Genomic DNA, 23,539 nt, shown 5'->3' with positions numbered 1-23,539 from the left:
ATGCCAGTCTGGGTCTAAGAAGCTACAAAGCTAAACAAATCTTCTCTCAACAACCCTGATTCCATTCTCTAAAACATAAAAATGACAGAGGTGTAAAACTGTATTTTCCCCACATTTCTCAGCATGTTTAACAGAGAATCTGTGTCTTACTCAAAAAAGATAAGGAACATTTTCTGAATAAAGTGGATCTTTTCTTTACAATCTGTCCACCATGAGCCTTCTTTCTCGTACAATAAAAGCCAGTGGATGTTATAAGCTTCAAAGAGTCATAACACAGCATTCAAAGCATGGAGAAAGAGACGGTTCCGATCTCTGACTCCCACATTCATATGCAAAAGTTTCCTTCTGTGGCCTCTCAAACATGTGGTTTGGAATGTGCTAATCAAGGATCACCTTGCACAGGCTCTGCCCTATAAGCTCATAAACACAAGAGAGAAACATAAGAATGGTGTTATATGTACCTGCACAAATGTATTAAGATCTACCCCTTGGTCTAAATTGGGGGAGTTGTGTGAAGTCAGTGCACTGGCATCAATGGAGGTAGGTCTTTGAAAAAGTTAGATTTTGACTGAGGGTAACATCTGTAGCAAGTAGCCCTGTACCATGAGAAAATACGGATGCACTGTAAATGGACTTTGCTACAATAACTAAAAGAAGAAGTTAAAAAACCCAGCCAATTCATTGTACATCGATCAAAGTACTGCAGGATGTGGTATTGAAATGGATAGATGTTTGTTTTTTGAATCTCTTTCTCCATGACACCTGCTTTGGTTTCTCCTTTGAACTTTACCACACATGAACGATGTTTCTGAATTAATTCAAGGGAACTCTGTACAGCCCATGATTTAAAAAATATATATATATATATTTTCAGCAGTAGTAGTGTTTGAAGCACAAATCTGCTTTGTCTGAGAGTTGGGCATTTGGTTTTAATAGGCTACTTAAACATTTAAAGTTAAAAAGCATATCATTTACTTAACTATGCAGTATGAATGCAGTTCATCTCAATCCATAACAGATGACATGTTCAACAGAATGTGTAAAGTATGCCTCCACCTAGTGATGACTATGTACAGATAATAGAAAATAATAATGATTCTATTACTCAGACAATCTCAGTAATTGGCTCACATTTTCATAAATTAAAATGTGCTCCCATAAAAATATTTACTTACACAAATGCAGTTTCTTCGTGGAAAATTAGTCTAAAGGTCAACCTGTAAAATTTACCTGCAAATTCTGACCTCTTAGGAGGCAGGACTAAATACATTCTAGGTTTCAAGTATGTGAAAATATTAAATCATATATTTGTACCAATCATTATTATAATAAAAAAACAAAGGGAGGCCAACTGAAGTGCTGTGGATTTTATGCATTAAATAATCTGATAATTTCAGTTAGATAGTCTATTTTTAAAAAGAATCATAAGCAAACCACATCTCCTTCTTGCAACTCTGTTTGCCAAAGAAAATGTTTACTAAACTTCTCAGATCATTGTTTTATAGATGCAATTGTAGATGTAATTCCATGAAATTCCTAGGAGCTTATTTACCCAAGTCAGAGAAATGGCAATGAAAGAAAAAATGGGGGAAAAGAAAGCTCAAAATCCCCGCAAACTAAGATAATAATGAATAAAAAACTCCACAACAAAATTCAAGCAATCCAGCCCCTAAGCTCAAACTCACGTTTTTAACAACTCTCATATCCCTATAAAAATACTCTATAAATGAGATCAACTGGGGGTGTATCCTCAAAATCAATAAACCAAAGGAGCTTTGAAAAGCCAAGTTCCCTTGTGGAAAATGTTCTGGGTTTTCCTTTCATTTGTACCATCAGATAACTACCCTAAATGTCTTCTCACTAACTATGCTTGTATTACCATTTCAAAAAGTCTCCCCATCCCATTTGTGGCCCATGAATCACAGTTTAAGAATGACTGGCTTGCTGAAAACCAGGATTTATATTGTTTAAAAGAGATGGCAGGTCGTTATTTGCATTTCTCCCCTTGCATTCAAATTGCCATTGTCCATTTAACACCCTGAAACACCCAGACACATCCTTTCCCCAAAGAATGACAGAAGAAATCACTCTCACACAGAAAACGCGAATCCCTACCAGATCATCTGGCATCCCTTCGCACACAAATGCGAGGTGCTGCCTTTCGGAGACAGGACAGCCAAGGCTCTCCGTGCCCAGCCAACTTCAAATATTTGCCTCACTCATTAAAGAGAAACACAAAAATGAAGTAAAGTGACTTCGCCAAGATTTTCAAAAATGTAGTGGCTGAATACAGAAATACCAGCACCAAACATGTAAACAAGTCAGATTTGATTATCTCTGAGTGAGTTCATTCAGTATTCATTTTTCTCTTTGTGGTGTTTTGTTTTTTGGTGGGTTTTTTTTTTTTTTTTTTTTTTTTTTTTTTTTTTTTTTTTCGGGAGTTTGATAAATTAAAGGAACATGTGCAATGTTTGGGCACATATCAAAACAATTTTTTTTTAAATATTGAAGTACATTAAGAAGGCTGCAGAAAACATAATGCCTTTAAATTAACTCTTCCGTTTTCGCTCAGGAGAATCACAAAACTTTAAAGTACTAAAGAATCAGGAAAGCTAGGCTCCTTTCACATTTCTGCATTTCCTTTCAGCTGCTGACTGCCAGGACTATGAAAATACCATTTTCTCCATTTTGAGCACACAAAACACAGCACTAAGTCCTCACATCAGAGGGCTTTATCAAGTTCAACAAATTCTATCTGTAGCAATAATTCTCATTACATGCTTTATCTTGAACCAGCCCATCTTATGAAGCCATTTACTCTTGCCCTATCAGCCCTGCCGATCAGAAGATAATCACCATTTCAAAACATAAAACTACTACCACATGCATAATTTAGAGAATGAAGGTTTGCAGCAGCACTCCTGCAAAAAAAAAAAAAAAACAAAAAAAAAAAAACACACACACCAAAAAACCAGACATAACTTCATGTAGCAACCAGCTAAACTGTTCAGCCAGACACCGAATTTTGCCAAAAGATGCCTAAAAAAAAAAACCCCTCCCCGTTGTGACGGTGAGTGCTAATTGGCCTGCTTGCACCCTGTCCTCTGCAGAGCTGGTCATCCCTGGGGAAATGCACAGCCCCGGGGCACTGGCCACAGACCAGGCAGCCCTGGCCTCGTTCGCTGTCCACAAAGCTGCCCGCGTTGGCTCATGCGCTGCCCACGAGATGGCAGCAATATGTTTATGAATAATGCAGCAAAAGGCTGCAGCCCACTGCCATTTTCCCATGTAAGCTGCAAAAAGCGATTTGCTTCTTTAGTTACTAAAGAAAACAAAACAAAACAAAAACAAAAACCCACCAACAAACAAACAAAACAACCCAAACAATCAAAACAAACAAACAAACAAAACCCCACCAAAAACCAAAACCAAAAACCCCCCACAAAAACCACCGCAAAACAAAACACCAACACAACCTTCCATGCATTCTGTCAAAAAAAAATGGAAAAATAAGCAGCTCTGCTGTCAGGCTTTGCTTATGAGTAGGTAAGCTGCCCAGATTTCTTATGCATAAGGTTTGGCGTTATCCAAGGCACAAGGTGTTTCTCCTGCATTCACATATTTGTTCAGCTCTTCATTCTCAGCCATGCTTCTGTCCTTGACAAAATTATATCACATGTACATTAAGTATTAACTCCTGTTATGTTTTACTTTTGCAATGCAGAAAATGCTTGTGGCTTGAAATAAATATTTGCTTTTCTGATGGACAAATAACATCTGCATTTCTGAAAGCTGGAGTGTAGCTGTCAAAAGCTAAGTGATTCATATAATTTCTTAAGAAGCACATGTGTATGAGCATACACAGACAGTCGTACCTATCACAGTCACTCGCATATCAGCACTTACATCTGTCAAAAGATGTGCTCTTTAAAAAGTGCAGTAAGCTATTATAATAATAATTTTTAGCAGACAGACATCTGTGTACACATAATGTCAGATTTGAAGAATATGAGTTGTGAGTTTTTTAATCAGCCTGATCTTCACAGAAAGCTTAGGCTGGCTTTACAATTAGATTTCAGAGTTCTCTGGCTTTTAGCGACACCCCAAAATCTGGTGTGTTACAGGTGCTGTTTGCCTTAATGTTTCATGGTCTGCAGTGAGTACCAGAGTAGTTGCTGCGGTCAGCATCATCATGGCACCTTGCCCATGGCAACTCTTTCTTCACCCAGATTTTCAAGCCTTTCCAAGGCCTCCACAGGTTGTTGAAGTTACACTTCTCAAGTGATTTTTTTTTTTTCCCAACACAGAAAAGTTTTTGTGAATTTTTTCATAAGTCAGGGACAACAATCGGAAAGAAAGGAACTGTCTAGCTAAGATGATACTTAACTACAAAATCAACCAGGTTTTGTTGAAAATTTTGTATATTCCTTCAAGCAACCAGGTAGGACAAAATGTTGCTTATGAGGAGGGGACTTCACTATTTCCGAAAAGGAATTACTTTTTCACTTTTTTCTTTTAATAAAACAAACAAATAAAAATCCAACCAACCAACAAACACGCAAAAAACAAACAACCCTACTGTGCTGATTTTATAGTCATAAAATATGCAAGGTCTTTGCTGACATGACTGAGGATTTTGTGCTACCCCAAAGGACAGAGGAGCCACTGAAAGTGGGAAAAATAGCTATAACCTTGTAAGCACTCTACCTTAACTGCTCAGCTTGTCAGTTTGTAAATAAAGCTGCTGTTCCTTGAAATGCTTGAAACTCTATTACAGAGGCTGAATATAGAGAGAGGTTCCTTGAAATTCTATTCGAGAGGTTGAAGACTCAGTTTCCCAAACCCTTTAAATCCACACACTGTCAAAGTCAAGTGTCTTCCTGCTGATGTCTATTTTCAAACTCTATGTAGTTTGAAACATTAAGCACAAACATTTGGGCACATATTACAAAAATATTTCCTCATTTCTTTAAGGTGTCACTGGTCTTATATGTTTGCAGTCCAAGGCCTTACAGTTTGTGTGCTCCTGTCATTAGGTGTAAAGCTTTGTTGTTGTTGCTTGTGTCACAGGATTAATTAAACATGTCCCTCTCCATCACATTGCAGGGGAAGCAAGGGGGCCTTTTTACCTCACAAGCCTTACATATGACCCACATCAAGCATTTTTGTGTCCACGTTTACAAAGCAACCTGAATTTCATTTCACTGTTAATCTACTCTTTGGTAACACCAAAGAAGTGAGTAACGTCAATCAAGTGAGTAACATCAAATCTAAGTGCGAAACACTGGTGAAAGAAGGCAAACATGCCCATTTGCCTGAGATGGTTAAATCTTGACCATTGCCCACTTAGCACTTCTAAACAAGGGGGGGTTTAAAACTAATCATAAGTTTATTATTTAAAGAACCTGTTGCTGACACCATTGAACTCTGTTGTGGCTAAATCTTTTAATTAGGCAATAACAAATTCAGGTTTCTGGGATAGAAATTAAACTACACTCATAACAGTAACCTCCAGAAGTGGACAAAATGCTGTACATATGTTTTAAAATCATAACAGGTTCATCTAATACGTATCCAACTCAAAGCCAGCAAAGGTCAGCACACCTTGTTCTCAGGAAACAGCACTTTTTCCACGACAGGTTTGGGATAGAGAACATGTCCAGCTGCTGATGAGGACGACCAGAAAGTTCCCATCTGAGTTCAAGGATGGATTTGACTTTTTTAGATTTGTCTCCTCTCTGCAGCATTTATATTTATAAACATAAAAAGAAATCCAAATACGAATACTAACCCAAGCGCCTCCTTGTTACACTCTCAGTTCTTCCCCTAGAGAGATCGTGGAAAAGAAAATTATCATTCCCACGGCAAAAGCAGCAACTTAGAACATTCCTGGGAGGTATCCAGATTCTATACTGATCTTACAGTATGTAGAACAAAATAGCTTATCATTCAGATTATGCTCTTGGGCAAAGCTGGATAGCTTCAAGGGCAAGGGAGTTACCCTAGATCAGCACCATAAATGTTATTATATATGAAACAGCTGTAAGATAAATTCTTTCATATTACACATAGGTACAGTTTTACTTTCAGCTGTCTCACTGTTGAAATGCTATGTCTTACACAGATTTCTCTATTTGTAAAATACACTTAGAAGTCTAAGTTGCATGTGAATGAGTGACTCCTTATGGCTGCAGTGTGTTGAAACCAAAAGAACTATCACAGATCTGCGGCAAGGGCCAGGCCATTGAATTTCAGAAATTCTTCATACAAAACCTTCTTTAAAAATGAACCAAGTAAATGGAAAAGTATTACTAAAGAAACTAACATAATGTCTGCTGTTTAAATGAATGGTGCTATTAAGAGAACAAAGCAGCTTCACCAATTCATAAGCAAGTTGCTCATAATAATTTTTTCTTTTTTTTTTTTTTGCACTCTTCACCTCTCTCGTATTCTTCCTTTTCTTTTTTAAATCACCTGAGAGAAATCTTCCAAAACCTCTTAAAGGAAACAGTCTACAGCCACAAGATTTTGTGCTAATGAAATTCCAGAATTATGAAGCCAGAGATAAAGAGCATGTCTTCTACAACATCCGGGCTGAATGAAATTAAAAGAAAGGACTGCTTGACTTAGACTAGAGGATGAGTAAGCAAGAGAAAGAAAAATATCCAGTTGAAAAGTTTACTAGAAGCAGAAAACATTGACTATTGAGGATATTGGTAATCTAGCTACCGCTGCCTCAACAGTCATATTAGTACTGACTGAAAAGCAGCTTATCATGTTATTTTCTTTTTCAATAACCTGCATCAAAATGCACCTACCCAATATCAAACTAAGCCAAAGAAAGGAAAGTGGAGAATGACAGAGTGACATAGGCACTGTTTCTGTTCTAGTTGCTGACTGACAAAACTGTCATCCCTTAACATGGTTTTATTTAGTTATTACGACCATCTCTCTGTAAATGACACTTAGGATTATTTAAGATTATGTTGTAATCCTTTTAATCCTCAGTGCTTTAAATTTCAGGCTAAACACCAAAGAGCAAACTAGCACTTAGCAGAAATATTTAAAGCATGTGACTTGAACATAAATCTTCTTTTATTCACCACTCTTTTATTCAATGATGAAGACCTAGTGTATTATGTCATTCAGCCAGCAAGAGCAAACAGCACAGTATCTCACTGCAAACTGCTACATTTCCCTACATCATGTGGAGCTCTTTCTAACAGTTTCTTTTCCTTGGTGTTAGCTATATCGTCAATAAGATAAATGAAGGAAAACCAGAAGTTTATATTTCATAGGATGTGCATATTTTCAACCTACATAATATGTTCACCAGGAACAGAAATAGATTGCATGCACAAATTGGATAGTGTGAAAGACAGATCAGACTTATCCTGTTAAATAAGGAGTAGCTCAATTAAAATGAGTAACACTGCTGAAAACCTCATGATCAAGACCAGAAACCCAAATCTTCTTGCCTGAATATCATTTACTTGAAGTTACCTCTCTTCTTTTTCCTGCATTGATCATATTTCCAATTAGTTTTCTTTATGATACTCATATACTCCATCTTGTTACCATCCATTAACTGTCATATGCTTAGACTTTAAATTCAAGGTTTCCTTCTTTTTCTTCAAACCAAAATATCAAGTCATTTTCTATTTCTAATCTATAATTCATGAACTCAAATTGAGTACCCAACCTAAATCAAGCTCAAAATTCTACATCTACTAGTACAACACTTTAACAGAAAGCAACCATTACTCTATTGGAATCAGAAAATAATATTTGACTATTCAGAAAGTAATGAAACAAAACCCTACAAAACTATGTCCTGTTGCCACGCTTTAAAGATATAATCACACTTACATCTGATAATTTCAAAGTTAGGCAGCTGATGTATTTAAGCAAATAGCAGTGCAATGCATCTATATTTAGGTCGCAAAAAAAAAAAAAAAAAAATCACCCATGTTCTTTTCATTTGAAGAACTCTATGAATAAGTAAACATATATTATCAATCTTATTCCCACCCACTAGGGATAAATAGATCGCCAGAAGTGTTTCCTGAAATATTCAGTACCCAGGTACAAACTGACCTCTCCGCTTTCAAACTCGCCTTGGATTCCCTCCAGACTATCTCATAAATCATCAATCTATTTCCAGTCCCCTTCCCACTCTATCTGCTCATGCAGCACTAGTCTCGTTCAGTCCTTTCCTCTCCCAAAATGTCACCACTACTGATGCCAAAGCCTTCTCCTCTTTCACTCTTACCATCTGGTAGAATCTTCTTGTAGCTCTCTGTTTAAACAATGCTCTATCCCTTTTCAAAATGTATCTTAACATATGTCCTTCCTCCCATGCTTTTACTTCTTCATGTCTCTCCCACTCACTTAGTGGCTTGATGAAGACACGTTTTAATGGGTTCAAAAAGTAGTGCATGAGTTTCCTTTCTCACATTATTCTGATTCAGTGAAGTTAGACCTCACACTAACAGAAGTGAGAAGAAAATGCATTGCAAAGTCTTCATACAACCAGTTTGATAAATCAATAACAGAGCTTCATTTGTCTTTACACTGGAAATGTATTAGCTGCAATGAATCACCAATCCAATATATATTTCCAAAGAAATGTTGCTTACTGCAAATGAGAAATAAACCCTAGAAACTCAGAAAACTTCTGTGTTCTCAGGGGGTTGAAAGAGTGAAGGCTAAGGTTATACTTACATTCCAAGTGAAAAAGCTGAAGATTGACAGGAAAACCAAAATATTTATTCTAAAAATACCTAGGAAATTACAAAGCTCTGAGTGTTGTCTCAAGACAACCTGAAAGATGTGGGGGGTATAGAAGCATATGTCTTACTGTCTTGAAGAAGCGGAATATTTCTAAATACTTCATGTGCTTTAGAAAGATGTCTAGAAAAATTAACCTTAAAAAAAAGTCTCTGTAACACCCAGTCAACCCAAAGTGGTTTCTTTTTAAGAAGGCATATACAGTCCCTGAGAGCAGTTTTTGTGTGTGGTGAGTTGTTTTTTTTTTAAACCCCAGACCCAAGCACAGTTGGATCCTCCAGCATGTTTCATTGGTGGTGATGCCAAAGTACAATCTGGTAACTAACAGTATCTTGACCCTGACATGTTCCCTTCTGTATCTCTCCTCCCTTGATTGTTTGTATTGTTAAAAATTCTTAATGTTAGAACTCTGGGAAACAACTCAGTTCATAATAATATTTTGATGTGACTTGGTGCAATTTCTAGCAAAACAAAAAACACTTTCTATTCATAGGAGATGGAATATGTCCAAAACCTGAAGATTTTGCAATGAAGTATTTTAGCCTGGAATGTTAACCTTGCAGTAATGCTTTTCGTGTCCTTTTATCTTCTTAGGCCTTGATCCTCCCTTTCAATTCTATGGAGTTAAATGAACTAATTAAATAATATTATTTTCCAACAATGAGGAATAGTCCTATGAGAAATACATGTCCTTCTATGCTGGCCCTGACAGAGTCAAGCTTTTAAAATCCTCCACTTCCAGAAATGAACCTGGGTCATCACCATCTAAGGACCCTGAACAGCAATAAAAATAAACAGAGTAACCGCACTGTGTTGGAGCAAAGCTTGTATAAGCAGTTTGAAGAAGTTGTGTTTATGGAAGTTCTTTAGGTCAAGATTCTAGGTCTGAACCTAAAGCAATTACCTACTAAGTTTTAAAAACAAATTGAATATAGAGCATTAATCAATAAATCAACAGGTTCTCAAGTGTTTAGAAGACTCAGCTGTCAGAAATCCTTCTCTTAGAAAAATAGTAAACTAATGCTTGCTAAAACACTATTCTCCTGTACTGGTAAGAAAAATGCTGTATTAAATCAGTCTCTAGTTATTAAAACCAACAAAAAAGAAATAAAACCTCTTAATTTAACAGAGTTTATACTTAAATGAGCAATGAAAAGCATGCATTGACTCTTACCTGAAAGACATTCTTTCTGCTGGATTTCTCTGAGGTCCACTCAATGCAAGCACCACACAAATCCACACACTCAGGTTTATATCCTGGTTTCTGGAAAGAAAAGGATTAAAAAGAAACCAAACCAAAAATCAAAACCCACAACCATGAATATGGCCTGTCTTTTCAGAAATGAGGGCAGTTATCGAATAAAATAAGAATAGATCAAGTTCAGATGACATTATTGTAGCATAGCTGCTGAATTTACTAAAAAGAGTTCATTATTCCTTAATATTATTAAATAGCTACTCCTGAGGTGTCGTAATTCAGAAATAAGGCTGTTATACTAGATGCATAATTTTAAAAATAATTAAATGTTTTAAAAAACAGTCTAAAGTGACATACAATAAATTGAAACAAAATGCGCACACATTGGCCAGGTATACTGGTCAAATGTTTTCTTTGCAAAACCTCTTGAAAAGGTTTTGATTTTAAAGGTAAAATTTTGTGGCTTTCCAAATTCAAATTTAAATTGATGCAGCTGGAGAAAACAACTAAGCAAGACACAAGGCATGCATCGTATCTGTAAGACAAGCTATCTTATTTAAAAAAAATAATAAAAATTATCATTCCTAGCTCAAAAAAAAAAAAAAAAAATAAAAAAAAGGCTTTGAGGGCATGTGTGGCACCCAAAAAGAACTTAACACTAGGGTAGCTCCACACAGTTTGCTACTTCACAATGTCAGTCTGTGCATCCCAGAGTGACACAGCTCTGCCTCCCCAGCTTCTCTGGATAGATGCAAATAATTCAAAGAGCAGATTTGTTTTCCTGTATCATTTACATTGCTGGGAGTTGGTGTAAAGTACAATAATCCTCATTTGCCATCTAAGCTTCTTCTCCAGAGGCTCTGCCTGTGCAGCAGTTCTGGCAAAGCCCATCTAGTTTAGAATAGTCTTTGTAGATTTTGTTACTGTGCATCCCAGACAACAATAAAAATACTACTGTTAACAGGATACAGTATCACAGTATGCTAGAGATTGGAAGGGACCTCAAAAGATCATCTAGTCCAATCCCCCTGCCGGAGCAGGAACACCTAGATGAGGTTACACAGGAATGTGTCCAGGCAGGCCTTGAATGTCTCCAGAGAAAGAGACTCCATAACCTCCCTGGGCAGCCTGTTCCAGTGTTCTGTCAGCCTCACTGAGAAGAAGTTTCTTCTCAAGTTTAAGTGGAACCTCTTGTGTTCCAGTTTATACCCATTACCCCTTGTCCTATCATTGTTTGCCACTGAGAAGAGCCTGGCTCCATCCTCGTGACACTCCCCCTTTATATATTTATATACACTAATAAGGTCACCCCTCAGTCTCCTCTTCTCCAAACTATAGAGACCCAGCTCCCTCAGCCTTTCCTCATAAGGGAGATGCTCCACTCCCTTAATCATCTTAGTTGCCCTGCGCTAGACTCTCTCCAGCAGGTCCCTGTCCTTCTTGAACTGAGGGGCCCAGAACTGGACACAATATTCCAGATGCGGTCTCACCAGGGCAGAGTAGAGGGGAAGGAGGACCTCTCTCGACCTACTGACCACCCCCCTTCTAATACACCCCAGGATGCCATTGGCCTTCTTGGCCACAAGGGCACAATGTTGGCTTATGGTCATCCTGCCGTCCACTAGGACCCCCATGTCCCTCTCCCCTACACTGCTTTCTAACAGGTCGTTCCCCAACCTATACTGGAACCTGGGGTTGTTCCTGCCCAGATGCAGGACTCTACACTTTTCCTTGTTATATTTCATCAAGTTACTCCCTGCCCAACTCTCCAGCCTGTCCAGGTCTCGCTGGATGGCAGCACAGCCTTCTGGCGTGTCAGCCACTCCTCCCAGCTTAGTGTCATCAGCAAACTTGCTGACAGTACACTCAATTCCCTCATCTAAATCATTGATGAATATATTAAATAATACTGGTCCCAGTACTGACCCTTGAGGCACTCCACTAGATACAGGCCTCCAACTGGACACCGCCCCATAGACTACAACTCTCTGGCTTCTGTCCTTCAGCCAGTTTGCAGTCCACCTCACTACCTGATCATCCAGACCACACTTCCTCAATTTAGCTATGAGGATGTTGTGGGAGACTGTGTCAAATGCTTTGCTGAAGTCAAGGTAGACCACATCCATCACTCTGCCATCATCCATCCACCGTGTTATTTCCTCATAAAAGGCTATGAGGTTGGTCAAGCATGACTTCCCCTTGGTAAAGCCATGTTGACTGCCCCTCATAACCTTCTTATCCTTGATATGCCTTAAGATGGCACCAAGGATAAGGTATTCCATCACTTTCCCAGGGACGGAGGTGAGGCTGATCGGTCTATAGTTACCCGGGTCCTCCTTCTTGCCCTTTTTGAAGACTGGAGCACTAAGAAGTCCCTTTTGTGTAAGATACAGAGTAATATCCACTTAATGTAATTAATCAGCTTGATGCATCTTTTTTGCTCTGTTGTTCTTAAGCCATTTTACCTTTAAAAATGGCATTGCTGATAAAGAAAACAGACTTAATAAAAGTTAACTGTGGCCAGTCCAGCATCAACCACATAATCAGCTTTCCAAAGATTGCTCACTGAATTACTCTGATGCTGTTATTAAAGGCTAAAAAATGTGTTTTCTACAGAATGCTTTTGAGATGGGTAGAAAAGGACCTATTTAGGTTAAAAGCAACAGAGTAAGATACACTGGTCAAGCAATTTGAAGCCAAAATCTCTGGTGGTTTTCAGTATTGGAGTTGTAATTTTGTTCTCCTTTTGCCAAACCATAAAACCACTATGGTTTAGTCTCGTGTGTCTATGCTTCTTTTTAATAATTTTTTCTAATAGAAGAAATATGCTGCTCAAAACAGAAGGATGTTCTTGTGCTTAAACCACTGGAAGAGCAGGGGTTGCATTTTTTTCCCCCAGCTCTGCCTCAGACTTCCTGCCTGACCTGCAACAGGAACTTAATCTTTCTGAATTTTTAATAGCATACATACTTGACTTTAAAAAGGTGTTGTGAAATTTCATCAGTTTATACTTGCCTGACAAAAGAGATGAAGTTGGAAAAAAAAGTCCAAGACAAACACCAACCTATTAGTACAAACAAATATTCAAATAGCAGAGGAAGGAACACACGGATTTTTAGTATTCCAGTACTATACTTTTATATAAAGGACTATGGTGACTAGATCACTCTCCTTGGGCAGGGGTTATCCCAAGGAAGTTTCATCCCCGGGTCTCCACACAATGGTCAGGGCTGCACTGCACAGAGCAGGCAGCACTGTAACTCATCCTAAACACACAACACAGCCTGGTCAAAGTGGGCTTCCTTGCTTCATTTAAAAAAAAAAAAAATCACTCAAAAGGACAGTGTGAGTCTAAAAATACTTTGATGAAGAAGGACAGCTTTGTTCCACCAGCAGAAAGAGTCGACAAATTTTGGAAACACTTAATTAGATGAAGAGATTCAAATGTACACAGAAAAGACTCCAGGAAATAGTTTCTTGATAGTGAAGGATACTGGGCTACATATTTTCCTTGGGAAAACTGCCATGGCATTTCACTGGAGTGAGAAAAAACAGTGGAAAGCCCAGGAAAATGCTGCAGGAAGATGGAATAGTGAACTCTATAGTACTTTACTATCTCTAGTTTCTATGACTGTACAAAAACTTATGCTGCCGCAGAACTTGGGCTCCTTCATGCGCTCAGCGCACACAGTTTAATTTTGTTGTTTTAGTAATATGGAGTTTGTTTACAGCTTTGATGTTGCAATAAGTAGAAGAAAAGTATGAGTACGTGCATCTCCCGTTCCAGAAAGGGTGGTATGCAAGCTCAGTTTTAGAAAGATGGACAGGCTTTTGCTATGTTGTATCAACTGGAAAACTTTTTTAGAGAACTTAGCAATTCTGCCCACAACAGAATATGAGGTTTCTATGAACACCATATGAGACTCATGAGTATGGCACAGTGTGTGAAGCTTCTGATGAAAACTACATGCAAAACCATTCAGATCCATCAAGCCTGAACCTGTCCAAGGTGCACATCAGCCTTTCTTACTGCATCTAGGTAGGTCCACACAATGGAAGACCTACTTAAATCTGTAGGGATCACAGGAAAACTCCTAGAAATTAATTCTGGCCTAAACATAGTCCTGTTAGCATGTTTTCCAGTTTATGCATTACCCAGAGACACTGCAAGAGAGTAAGTTAAGGTTCCTGGGAAAGCCTGAGCACTCTGTAACCTTGTTTCGGATTTTGGAGTCAGAACAATTATATTGACATTGTTGGAGAAGGGTTATGCTCTAAATTGTTACAAGTGTCTGCTACAGTGAAATCTTCCTAAACATGGATATGGATTTCAGCAGCATTTTCACTCACTAAATTACTTGGGCTAATAACCGGAGGTTAAAATAAACTTTCTTGAATAAACTATCTCAGGAATAAACAGACTACTTTCACTTGGTCACAAAGACCAACTGGCAAAAGATTTTAACATTGGTAAGAAAGACTGCTGCTGTGATGTGGTTAGATCACAATGTCCTTAATTTAAAATAAAAAGTTATATTCATATGAAGGCTAAAAATTTATATAAAAAGCATGACCTCAAATGAACAGGCAGCAGCAAAAGATAATCATTAGCTACATGGAAAGCAAACTTGCCTTTTCAGTAATATTTGTAAACAATCATTTTCTGAATCTCTCCTCTGTGTGCTTTAATTGTTGTGCTCTACTATTACTAATATTAATACCAGATACTGTCACTAGCTTCACCTGAAAGCTATGGATCCCAGTCTTCTCCGTGCAAATCAATAGGAAACTTGTTATAGTGAGTCCTACATCTACAGTTGTACAAGGGAACAACAGAAACTCCTTTTAGCTATTACTAGGTCTTCGCATTAGAATGTTATTTAAGATTTTGGTAAATATAATTTTAAATCACTTCTAAATGTTATCATCAGAAAAATACGTATATTAGAATGTGCTTTCATTTCCTGCTCTCCTTTTGCCTCTATTGTGAAATATCATTCCTCTTATACTGATGATGTCTTATTCTAAGTTTTCACTTCATGTACAGCATTTAATATTTAATAATTAATAAATTAGTATCTTTATAATACAAAGGAATATTAATCTTTTTGTTAAGTCACATAATTGTCCTGCTTACAATGAAAATGCTTTGTTGTAATTCACTATCGTGAACAAGCATTGCCTGCATTACATGATTTAATTAATGGTTGAGCTTCCCTTTATCCCAAGTAAACTACAGTTGGAAAAAAAAATAAGAACCAGTAATCAGTAAGATTCATTTCTAATGAATCATTTTTGTATTATTTTCTTTCCACTATCAAAATTATATCTGGTTAAATGGTTCACAAATGACATAAGTGTTACATTTACTTTTTCAGATGACCAACATGCTCATTTAGCTTTTTTTGATGTGTGAAATTTGGGGGTTAAGAAATTGGGTTATAAGATTTTGAATACTGACAGCTCTTGTTGTTTTCAAGCTTTACTCAATTTATTTATTTACCATTGCATATAAGTTATATGCAACAGACAGAAAATGTATTTTTAATGGCTTTTTTTCACTTAGTCAACATTGAGTTCACAACCCCAGTGTTCAGATCTAGCACGGAATTAAATAAAAATGACCCACTTCCATATTTTTTCCCATAAAGAACAAAATATGGGATCAACATGTCTATGTTCTTCCCAACATAAGAGATAGTAGATATTACCTTACCAACTGTGAGCATTGGTGATGACTGTGACATCAGGGAAAGTGACTGACTTCTCATAACACACATCAATTTTTTGAGTTAAACAGATTGCGAACTGGGCCAGAGTCCCATCCTCCAGGCAAGTCTACTTTAGTATCTAAAGCATTAAAGACCTAATGGGGATTTTAATCATGTGGAGGAGCCTCAGAGCAAAATCACATCTTCTGTGTGTTGAATTTTACTGGTCCATTTATCTCCTGGGATTTGGGTGAGGGTTTACGAAGAGAAAAGGTAGCACATAGAAGTGTAAGACACCTGGTAAATTATAAAACTAGTTCTAATAAGTTCATTTGTGATTTTTTACAAGTAACATATAATTAAATATTATGGAAAACAGATTATTTAAAAAAAATATTAATTCCATATAATGTTTTAAAGGCTGGAGAAAAATGTATTTTCTAACTGTACTAGCACAAACACAATCAGAAAGTGCCAGATTTCAACCTTTCTATTGTTTCAACTATTATTTTTATTTTTGCTACAACTCTCACCTTCTTTCAAAATACATGAAAAGATGTTCTTTAAAGCTGATTTTATGGCAGGTGGAGTTGGTAGATCAAGAATATATAGAAGAAAAGATTTATATCACCTGCCATGGAAAAAATAGCTTATTGTTTGTGACTCCAGCCAAAGAGAGCACCTTAGTGGCCACCCATCATGCTAATGAGATTTGGCAGGTTTGATCAGTCCCTGAGAGCCTTTCACAACAGGGCTTTGTCAAACCTGTCCCTTTGCTGCCCACAGTGTCACGCATTTGCCGAATTTCCCTTTTGTTGCCCACATTCAGGTTCATAGGCTCAAACTCAGCAGTAACTAGCACTGAAGGGATACATGCCATTATTGCTTGCACAACGTAGCTGTCACATCTCTGAAGACTAAGATCGGTGGTCTTTCCTTGGGGCACAATAAAAAGGTACTGCAAATTTCACTTTGTAGTAACTACAGGCTACAGAAATTGCATTAGCTGCATTAGATGAAGTCATAGAAATATTCAGAAAGGTTAGCAGGATATGGTAGATGTCACATATATGCTACTATAAAAAATCACTTTGCTAACTTATGTTTTCTGCTTTGGTAACACCCTATATTAAGGTGCCATTTATAAATAATTTATTATTATTTATAAATGTATAAGCCACTTTATGAGATGGTAGATAACAACTTAAATTAATGTATTAAAGATGCACATACATGGTTTAATGCAATTTACGTCTCACAATATCCTTTGCAACAGATTCTCATCGCATCATCTGTTAAGCATTTATTACTAATGCATTTTATAACATACTTTATAATACATTATTTGAGGAAGTAGCTGCATTTAGTGATCATTTTCATAAATAAGAATAAAGCATTTATAAATGCCACCTTAATTTAAAGTGTTACCTTCACATTACTGAATAGTCACTCATCATTTGTCTCACTTTGCAACTATTCTCAAAATGTACCTCTTAATAAAGGACATGCTAAGTCCTATTTCTTATCATATACTACATCTGATTAAGAGTTTATCAAGGCATTTTCCTTCAGCTGCTCTCAAACCTTTGAAGGTTGCCAGCTCAGTCTGAATTTGTCTTATGTAAACACCAAGCAATTTATACTGAAATAATACTTGCAAGGAAGCTGAGTGTATCAGATGGTTGATTGCTTACCAGGTTGGCCAGTGCTGGCTGCTTGGATTCTTTGTAGAATTCCATTTTCCAAGCAGTGAGAACAACCCAGGATGTGGACCAGCTTTTCCTTAAAAATAAAATTAAATTAAAAAAAGTAAAAAATTAGTAAGACATGCAAACAGGAGGTAGACACTCTATTTGTAGGCTTAGTTTTTAATTATTTCAAGTCAGAAACGAAAATGGTCTAAAGTCAATATCAACAGTGCATTTCAACCAATATTGATGGAGTTGCATCATCTTAGATATACTTGAATGTGGCCTAGCAAAGCTTGAAAACATTTCTGTTCATTCATGTTTTGAAGCCTACCTATGTTCCTTTTTCAATGTGGTGCCTTAACTACAGGAAAACAGTGAGATTATTCACACATGCTTAAATTTCACATATACTTGGAGGACTCCAAAATAGCTGGCACTCTTCTGGTAGCTAATACTTAAAATAGAACCAGGAAGGAAAAATGTAATTTTGATCTGACTATACAGAGCTGTCCTGGGTTCAGCTGTAACAGTTATTTTTTTCTCCTTCCTAGTAGCTGGTGGAGTGCTGTGTTTTCTACTTTAGTCTGAGAACAATGCTGATATATCAACGTTTTTAGTTGTTGCCAAGTAATGCTTACTCCAATCAAGGACTTTTTAGTCTCATGCTATGCCAGTGAGAAAGGGCACAGGAAGTAAGGAGGAAGCAGAGACAGGACACCTGACCCAAACTAACTAAAGAGGTATTCCATACCACAGCACGTCATGCCCAGTATAATAACTGGGGGGAGTTAGCTGGAAGGCCCACGACAAGAGCTCAGCAAAGGTTTTATTTTGAAAGGTCCTAAATACCTTACCCTTTCCATAAATAAATAAAATTGTAGGAAAGCAAGGAAGATAAAAATGCTATCTGAGAGGGTTTAAGCAACCGTTAAACATCAGGACCTCACAGAATGGCCCTAGAGAGCTGTCAAACTGTTGGGGCCAGGAAAAAGTCAAAATACACATAGAAATGTGAAAGACTGCACCTGATGCAAAAGAACATAATAATATACTCAGAAGAAAATACTATTATATATATGACATATAAAGTGATGTTTCAAGCCACTACGTAATCATAAACAAATGGATCTGATAGAAAACTATTTTTTGATCATTATCTCAATTTTGACTTTCCTATTTGGGGTTCATAACATCCAATATTTACAAAAATACTTATAAAGCCACTATTTGTTTGTTTTATGTGAATGCAAATCACAAATCTGTACCTTTTAGAACAAACCTGAAAAAGCATGTGAAAAACAGGCTCTTTCATGTGTGTGTTGTGGTGCGTTAAAAGCAGGAAGCTGCCTGTAAGGGCAGAGAGAGCCCAGGGAGTTGCTTTTGCAACCCTTTTTCTCTCTCTCCCTCTCCTGTCTTCCTTAGTCCCTTTGCGTTTTCTCTATTTAGGTATTCCTAAGTAGCTCAAACACACCCATTTTTTATTCTAGCAAAACTTGTCTTTATTGAGTTTAAAAGCCAGTTGATCACCTTTGTGATGTTCACTTCCAGATCCATCTCACAGCTTTGCTGCACTCAGTATTCCATCAAACTTCACATCAGGTAGATTGATAATTTTTTCTATTAATGACTTTCCTGTTCCATGTTTCATTCATCAGTGTAAGTAGCATAACCAAATATTACATATGAAGTCGTAACACCACTGGCATTACCAGAGGAGCTTTCACTTGCTGCACTGTGGACAGAATTTCAGCCAGCATGATCCCATGATCATCCCTAAACTATGTCCAACAAGAGACAACAGCGAAAGAAGATCTCCAAGAAGGAGATTAATACATCACATGAGTAGATGTAGATGAGATGGTTAGATGTAGATTAGATGGTTAGAGACCATCTTAAAAACCTAAATGTACACAAGCCCATGGGACCTGACGGAATCCATCCGCGGGTCCTAAAGCAGCTGGTGGATGAAGTTGCTAAGCCACTGGCCATCATATTTGAAAAATCATGGCAGTCAGGTGAAGTTCCTGACGACTGGGAAAAGGGAAATATAACCCCCATTTTCAAGAAGTGGAAAATGGATGGCCCAGGGAATTACAGACCAGTCAGTCTCACCTCTGTGCCTGGCAAACTCTTGGAGCAGATTCTCCTGGAAGGAATGCTAAGGCACATGAAAAACAAGGAGGTGCTTGGTAATGGCCAGCATGGCTTCACTAAGGGCAAATCATGCCTGACCAATTTGGTGGCCTTCTATGATGGGGCTACAGAACTGATGGACAGGGGCAGAGCAGTTGATGTCATCTACCTGGATTTGTGCAAAGCGTTCGACACTGTCCCACGTGACATCCTTGTCTCTAAATTGGAGAGACATCAATTTGATGGGTGGACCACTCGGTGGATAAAGAACTGGATGGATGGCTGCACACAAAGAGTTGTGCTCAATGGCTCGATGTCCGGCTGGAGACCGGTAATGAGTGGTGTCCCTCAGGGATCGGTGTTGGGACCGGTCTTGTTCAACATCTTTGTTGGTGACATGGACAGTGGGATTGAGTGCGCCCTCAGCAAGTTTGTCGATGACACCAAGCTGTTTGGTTTGGTTGATACGCCAGAGGGAAGGGATGCCATCCAGAGGGACCTCGACATGCTTGTGAGGTGGGCTGATGCCAACCTTATGAAGTTTAACCATGCCAAGTGCAAGGTCCTACACTTGGGTGGGAGCAATCCCGGGCACAGCTACAGGTTGGGCAGAGAAGAGATTCAGAGCAGCCCTGCAGAGAAGGACTTGGGGGTGTTGGTTGATGAGAAACTTAACTTGAGGCGGCTTCAGTGTGCGCTCGCAGCCCAGAAAGCCAACTGTATCCTGGGCTGCATCAAAAGGAGTGTGACCAGCAGGTCAAAGGAGGTGATCCTGCCCCTCTACTCTGCTCTTGTGAGACCTCACTTGGAGTATTGTGTGCAGTTCTGGTGTCCTCAACATAAAAAGAACATGGAGCTGTGGGAACAAGTGCAGAGGAGGGCCACGAGGATGATCAGGGGACTGGAGCACCTCCCGTATGGAGACAGGCTGAGAAAGTTGGGGCTGTTCAGCGTGGAGAAGAGAAGGCTGCGTGGAGACCTCATAGCAGCCTTCCAGTATCTGAAGGGGGCCTACAAGGATGCTTGAAGGGACTCTTCATCAGGGACTGTAGGGACAGCACAAGGGGTAAGGGGTTCAAACTTAAACAGGGGAAGTTTAGATTGGATCTAAGGAAGAAATTCTTTACTGTGAGGGTGGTGAGGCACTGGAATGGGTTGCCCAGGGAAGTTGTGAATGCTCCATCCTTGGCGGTGTTCAAGGCCAGGTTGGATGAGGCCTTCGGTGATATGGTTTAGTGTGGGGTTTCCCTGCCCATGGCAGGGCGGTTGGAACTAGATGATCTCAAGGTCCTTTCCAACCCTAACTGTTCTATGATTCTATGATTCTATGATCTGAAGAAAATAATACTGCATTTTTTATGCTATGTTAATAGGAAAAAAAAAAAAAAAGAGAGAGAAACATAAAGAAAAAGAAAGAAACAGTAGGGTTATAGAAAAGTACCTGACCATCACCGACAAATATTTCCCCACAAAAGGACAGCGTCTGTAAGTCACTTTGAAATTTTCTAAATTCTCCACTACTATAAAGCTATATCCTTTGCTAAATGTGAACTATGTTCATAGCTGTGGGTTGTGTATATTGGGAATAAAGAAAAGCTCAACCTCAGTTATTTTTTTTAAAGTATCCTTAGGAAACTTTAGCTTTACATCCTTTAGCTAAAGTATCCTTAGGAAACTTTTATTCCTGTAGCTAAGAATCACCATTAAGGTAGTGAATACAAGTTGTCTATTGGTAAATACATCTTCAGTTATTTTTCATTTTTTTTTTCATTTCTTTTTTTTTTTTTACTCAAAAATGGTCATGCAGTTTCACAGGGAAGTAAGTGGACAAACATGCAATATACTGGTTCAATTCTATTTTACTGTGAGTTGGATAACCTGAATAAATATGGATTACCAACGGATTAAAACCCTTGGGACACAACCTATATTCAGTACCCAACTTATACCAAATGCTTGGCCTTAGCTATGGAGAGGAGTATTTCTCTGTCATGGACATTTCCACTAGGCAGAGTGCTCCTTGCTCCAGCTACTGGTGTGGTAGGTTTATCTAGCTGAGAAATTCAAATCAGTAAATCTATTTTGAGCTCCCAGATTCATGTGCAATTTTCTTAAAAGATTCAAATTCTTCATCAAACTAACTGGGAAATTTGCCACGATTTGAAAGTGTTTCATTTCAACCTGGACCTCGTTAAAAAAAAAAAAAAACAAACAACAAAAACCAAATCCAAAACCACAATAAAATGTATTTCTATTTCTTGTTTTAAAATAAGAAGCCAACAACAAAAAAATAAGAACTTAATAAGCATTTTTAAAAATTGTAGCAGATGAGATGTTTCACCTAAGTTTCATGCTGAGTTTTAAGGTGAAAATGTTTTAATTGCATCAGGAATAAGAAAATTTGGTGGTTTTGCAAGACACTATAGGAATTATAAAAGCTATGAGAATGCAACTGAATTTCACTATAGTATCTGCAAGAAGACTTTTTTTCCCCTAAATGTCACCCCCCAGTTCTTTTATTCTATAGTTTTTTCATATTTAAAGTGACATCTTAAAATCAAACCCTCATTACTTTTATCACCTAAAGATAAATAGTGTATAGACCAGGCAAACTTTTTATCTGATTGTCCATAAAGTCATCCTCAGATTTAAAAAAAAAAAAAAAAAAAAAAGGCAAAAAGGAAAAAAAAAAAAAGTCACGGGGAGAAGACAAAAAAAAAGAAGGGGGGTGTGTAAGGTACTTAAAAATGCATTACTCACTATACAGATCTCAGAATAGTTTATCATGATCATCTATTTCCAACCCTCCTGCCACCAGCAGGGGCACCTTCCACTAGACCAGGTTGCTCAAAGCCCCATTCAACATTGCCACGGATGGGGCAGCCACAGCTTCTCTGGGCAGCCTCTGCCAGGGCCTCACCATCCTCACAGAAAAGAACTTCTTCCTTATGCCTAATCCAAATCTACCCTTTTTCGGTATAAAGCCATTCCCCCTTGTCTTATCAGTACACGCACTTGTAAAACAACCCTCTCCAGCTTTCCTGTTGGCCCCTTTATGCATTGGGAAGCTGCTTTAAGGTCTCCACGCAGCCTTCTCTTCTCCAGACTGAGCAACCCCAGCTCTCTCAGCTTGTCTTCATAGGAGAGGTGCTCCATCCTTCTGACCATCTGTATTTCATAAGATATATGCAGTGACCTAAGGATTTCAAGCTCTTTAGAAAAGCCAGTTCACAATATTCTAAGTTTTGCCGTGTGGCATCAAGATTATTCAGGATGTGACTTCCAGATGCTGAAGAGCAAGTTTAGGTAAGAGAAAGGAGCCAAAATGCATGCAGAGTAGATGAACCTCCACTACTCATCCTCTCTGTATAAAGAGCCATAAATATTGGTATATAGAAAAAATCCAGCTAAAGTTAACAAGGAGATTGTATGAATTCACTTATAGCTACGCCGTTAAGTTTGCTATGGAAAATCACTTCAGGAGAGCCTCGGCGAGGTGCAACCTGAGCCTTGGGGGCTGCATAAGGAGCCCTGAGAGCTGAGGCTGTATTTGCATTCTGTCAAACGAACACCTGGTGGCAGCACGTCATAGCTTCAGTGGTGCTCACGATCTCTGAGGCTCTTTTAAATATATGAGACTGTTCAGGAGTATTTTAAAGTACGAGATTCCTCAGGGCTATTTAAAAATGCAAGTGGTGGAACGCTTCCTGCTTCCTGTGCCCAGCCCAAGCCAGTGAGCAACACCAAGCCATGCAGATGCTCTGTGCCAGGGACAGTGATGCACTGGAAAGATAAGACTCCCTTGCAGGTGATGCCCTGCTTATATATACTCTGTAGAAGCTTCTGCCAGTGTCCAGAGTTGGGAAAATAGTATTACTGTCTTCAGTGCCTTTTCCAAAAATGCAAGCTACACAACTTTCTGATAACACCCAGCTGAAGCTGGCTTGGCCAAGTGTTCGTAATGTTCTTGCTTCAAGTGAGAGGTTGAACTAGGGGATCCCCAAACTCCCTTTTCA

General features: G+C 38.3%; 1 protein-coding gene across 1 annotated transcript in view; it reads right to left on the bottom strand.

Annotated features, from left to right (window-relative positions):
- ARHGAP15 (Rho GTPase activating protein 15) overlaps positions 1–23,539 on the bottom strand; it is a 340,067-nt gene that overhangs the window by 263,827 nt on the left and 52,701 nt on the right. The window contains exons 5-6 of the mRNA XM_080620957.1: positions 17,394–17,481; positions 9,965–10,054 (exon numbers count right to left, since the gene is read on the bottom strand). Coding sequence (XP_080477083.1) covers positions 9,965–10,054; positions 17,394–17,481 — 178 coding nt within the window. The remainder of the gene's footprint in view (positions 1–9,964; positions 10,055–17,393; positions 17,482–23,539) is intronic.

Source organism: Psittacula echo (genome assembly GCF_963264785.1).
Source record: "Psittacula echo genome assembly, chromosome: 6".
NCBI lineage: Eukaryota > Metazoa > Chordata > Aves > Psittaciformes > Psittacidae > Psittacula > Psittacula echo.
Note: the sequence above shows the minus strand (reverse complement) of the source record. Positions and strands in the feature narration are given on the sequence as shown.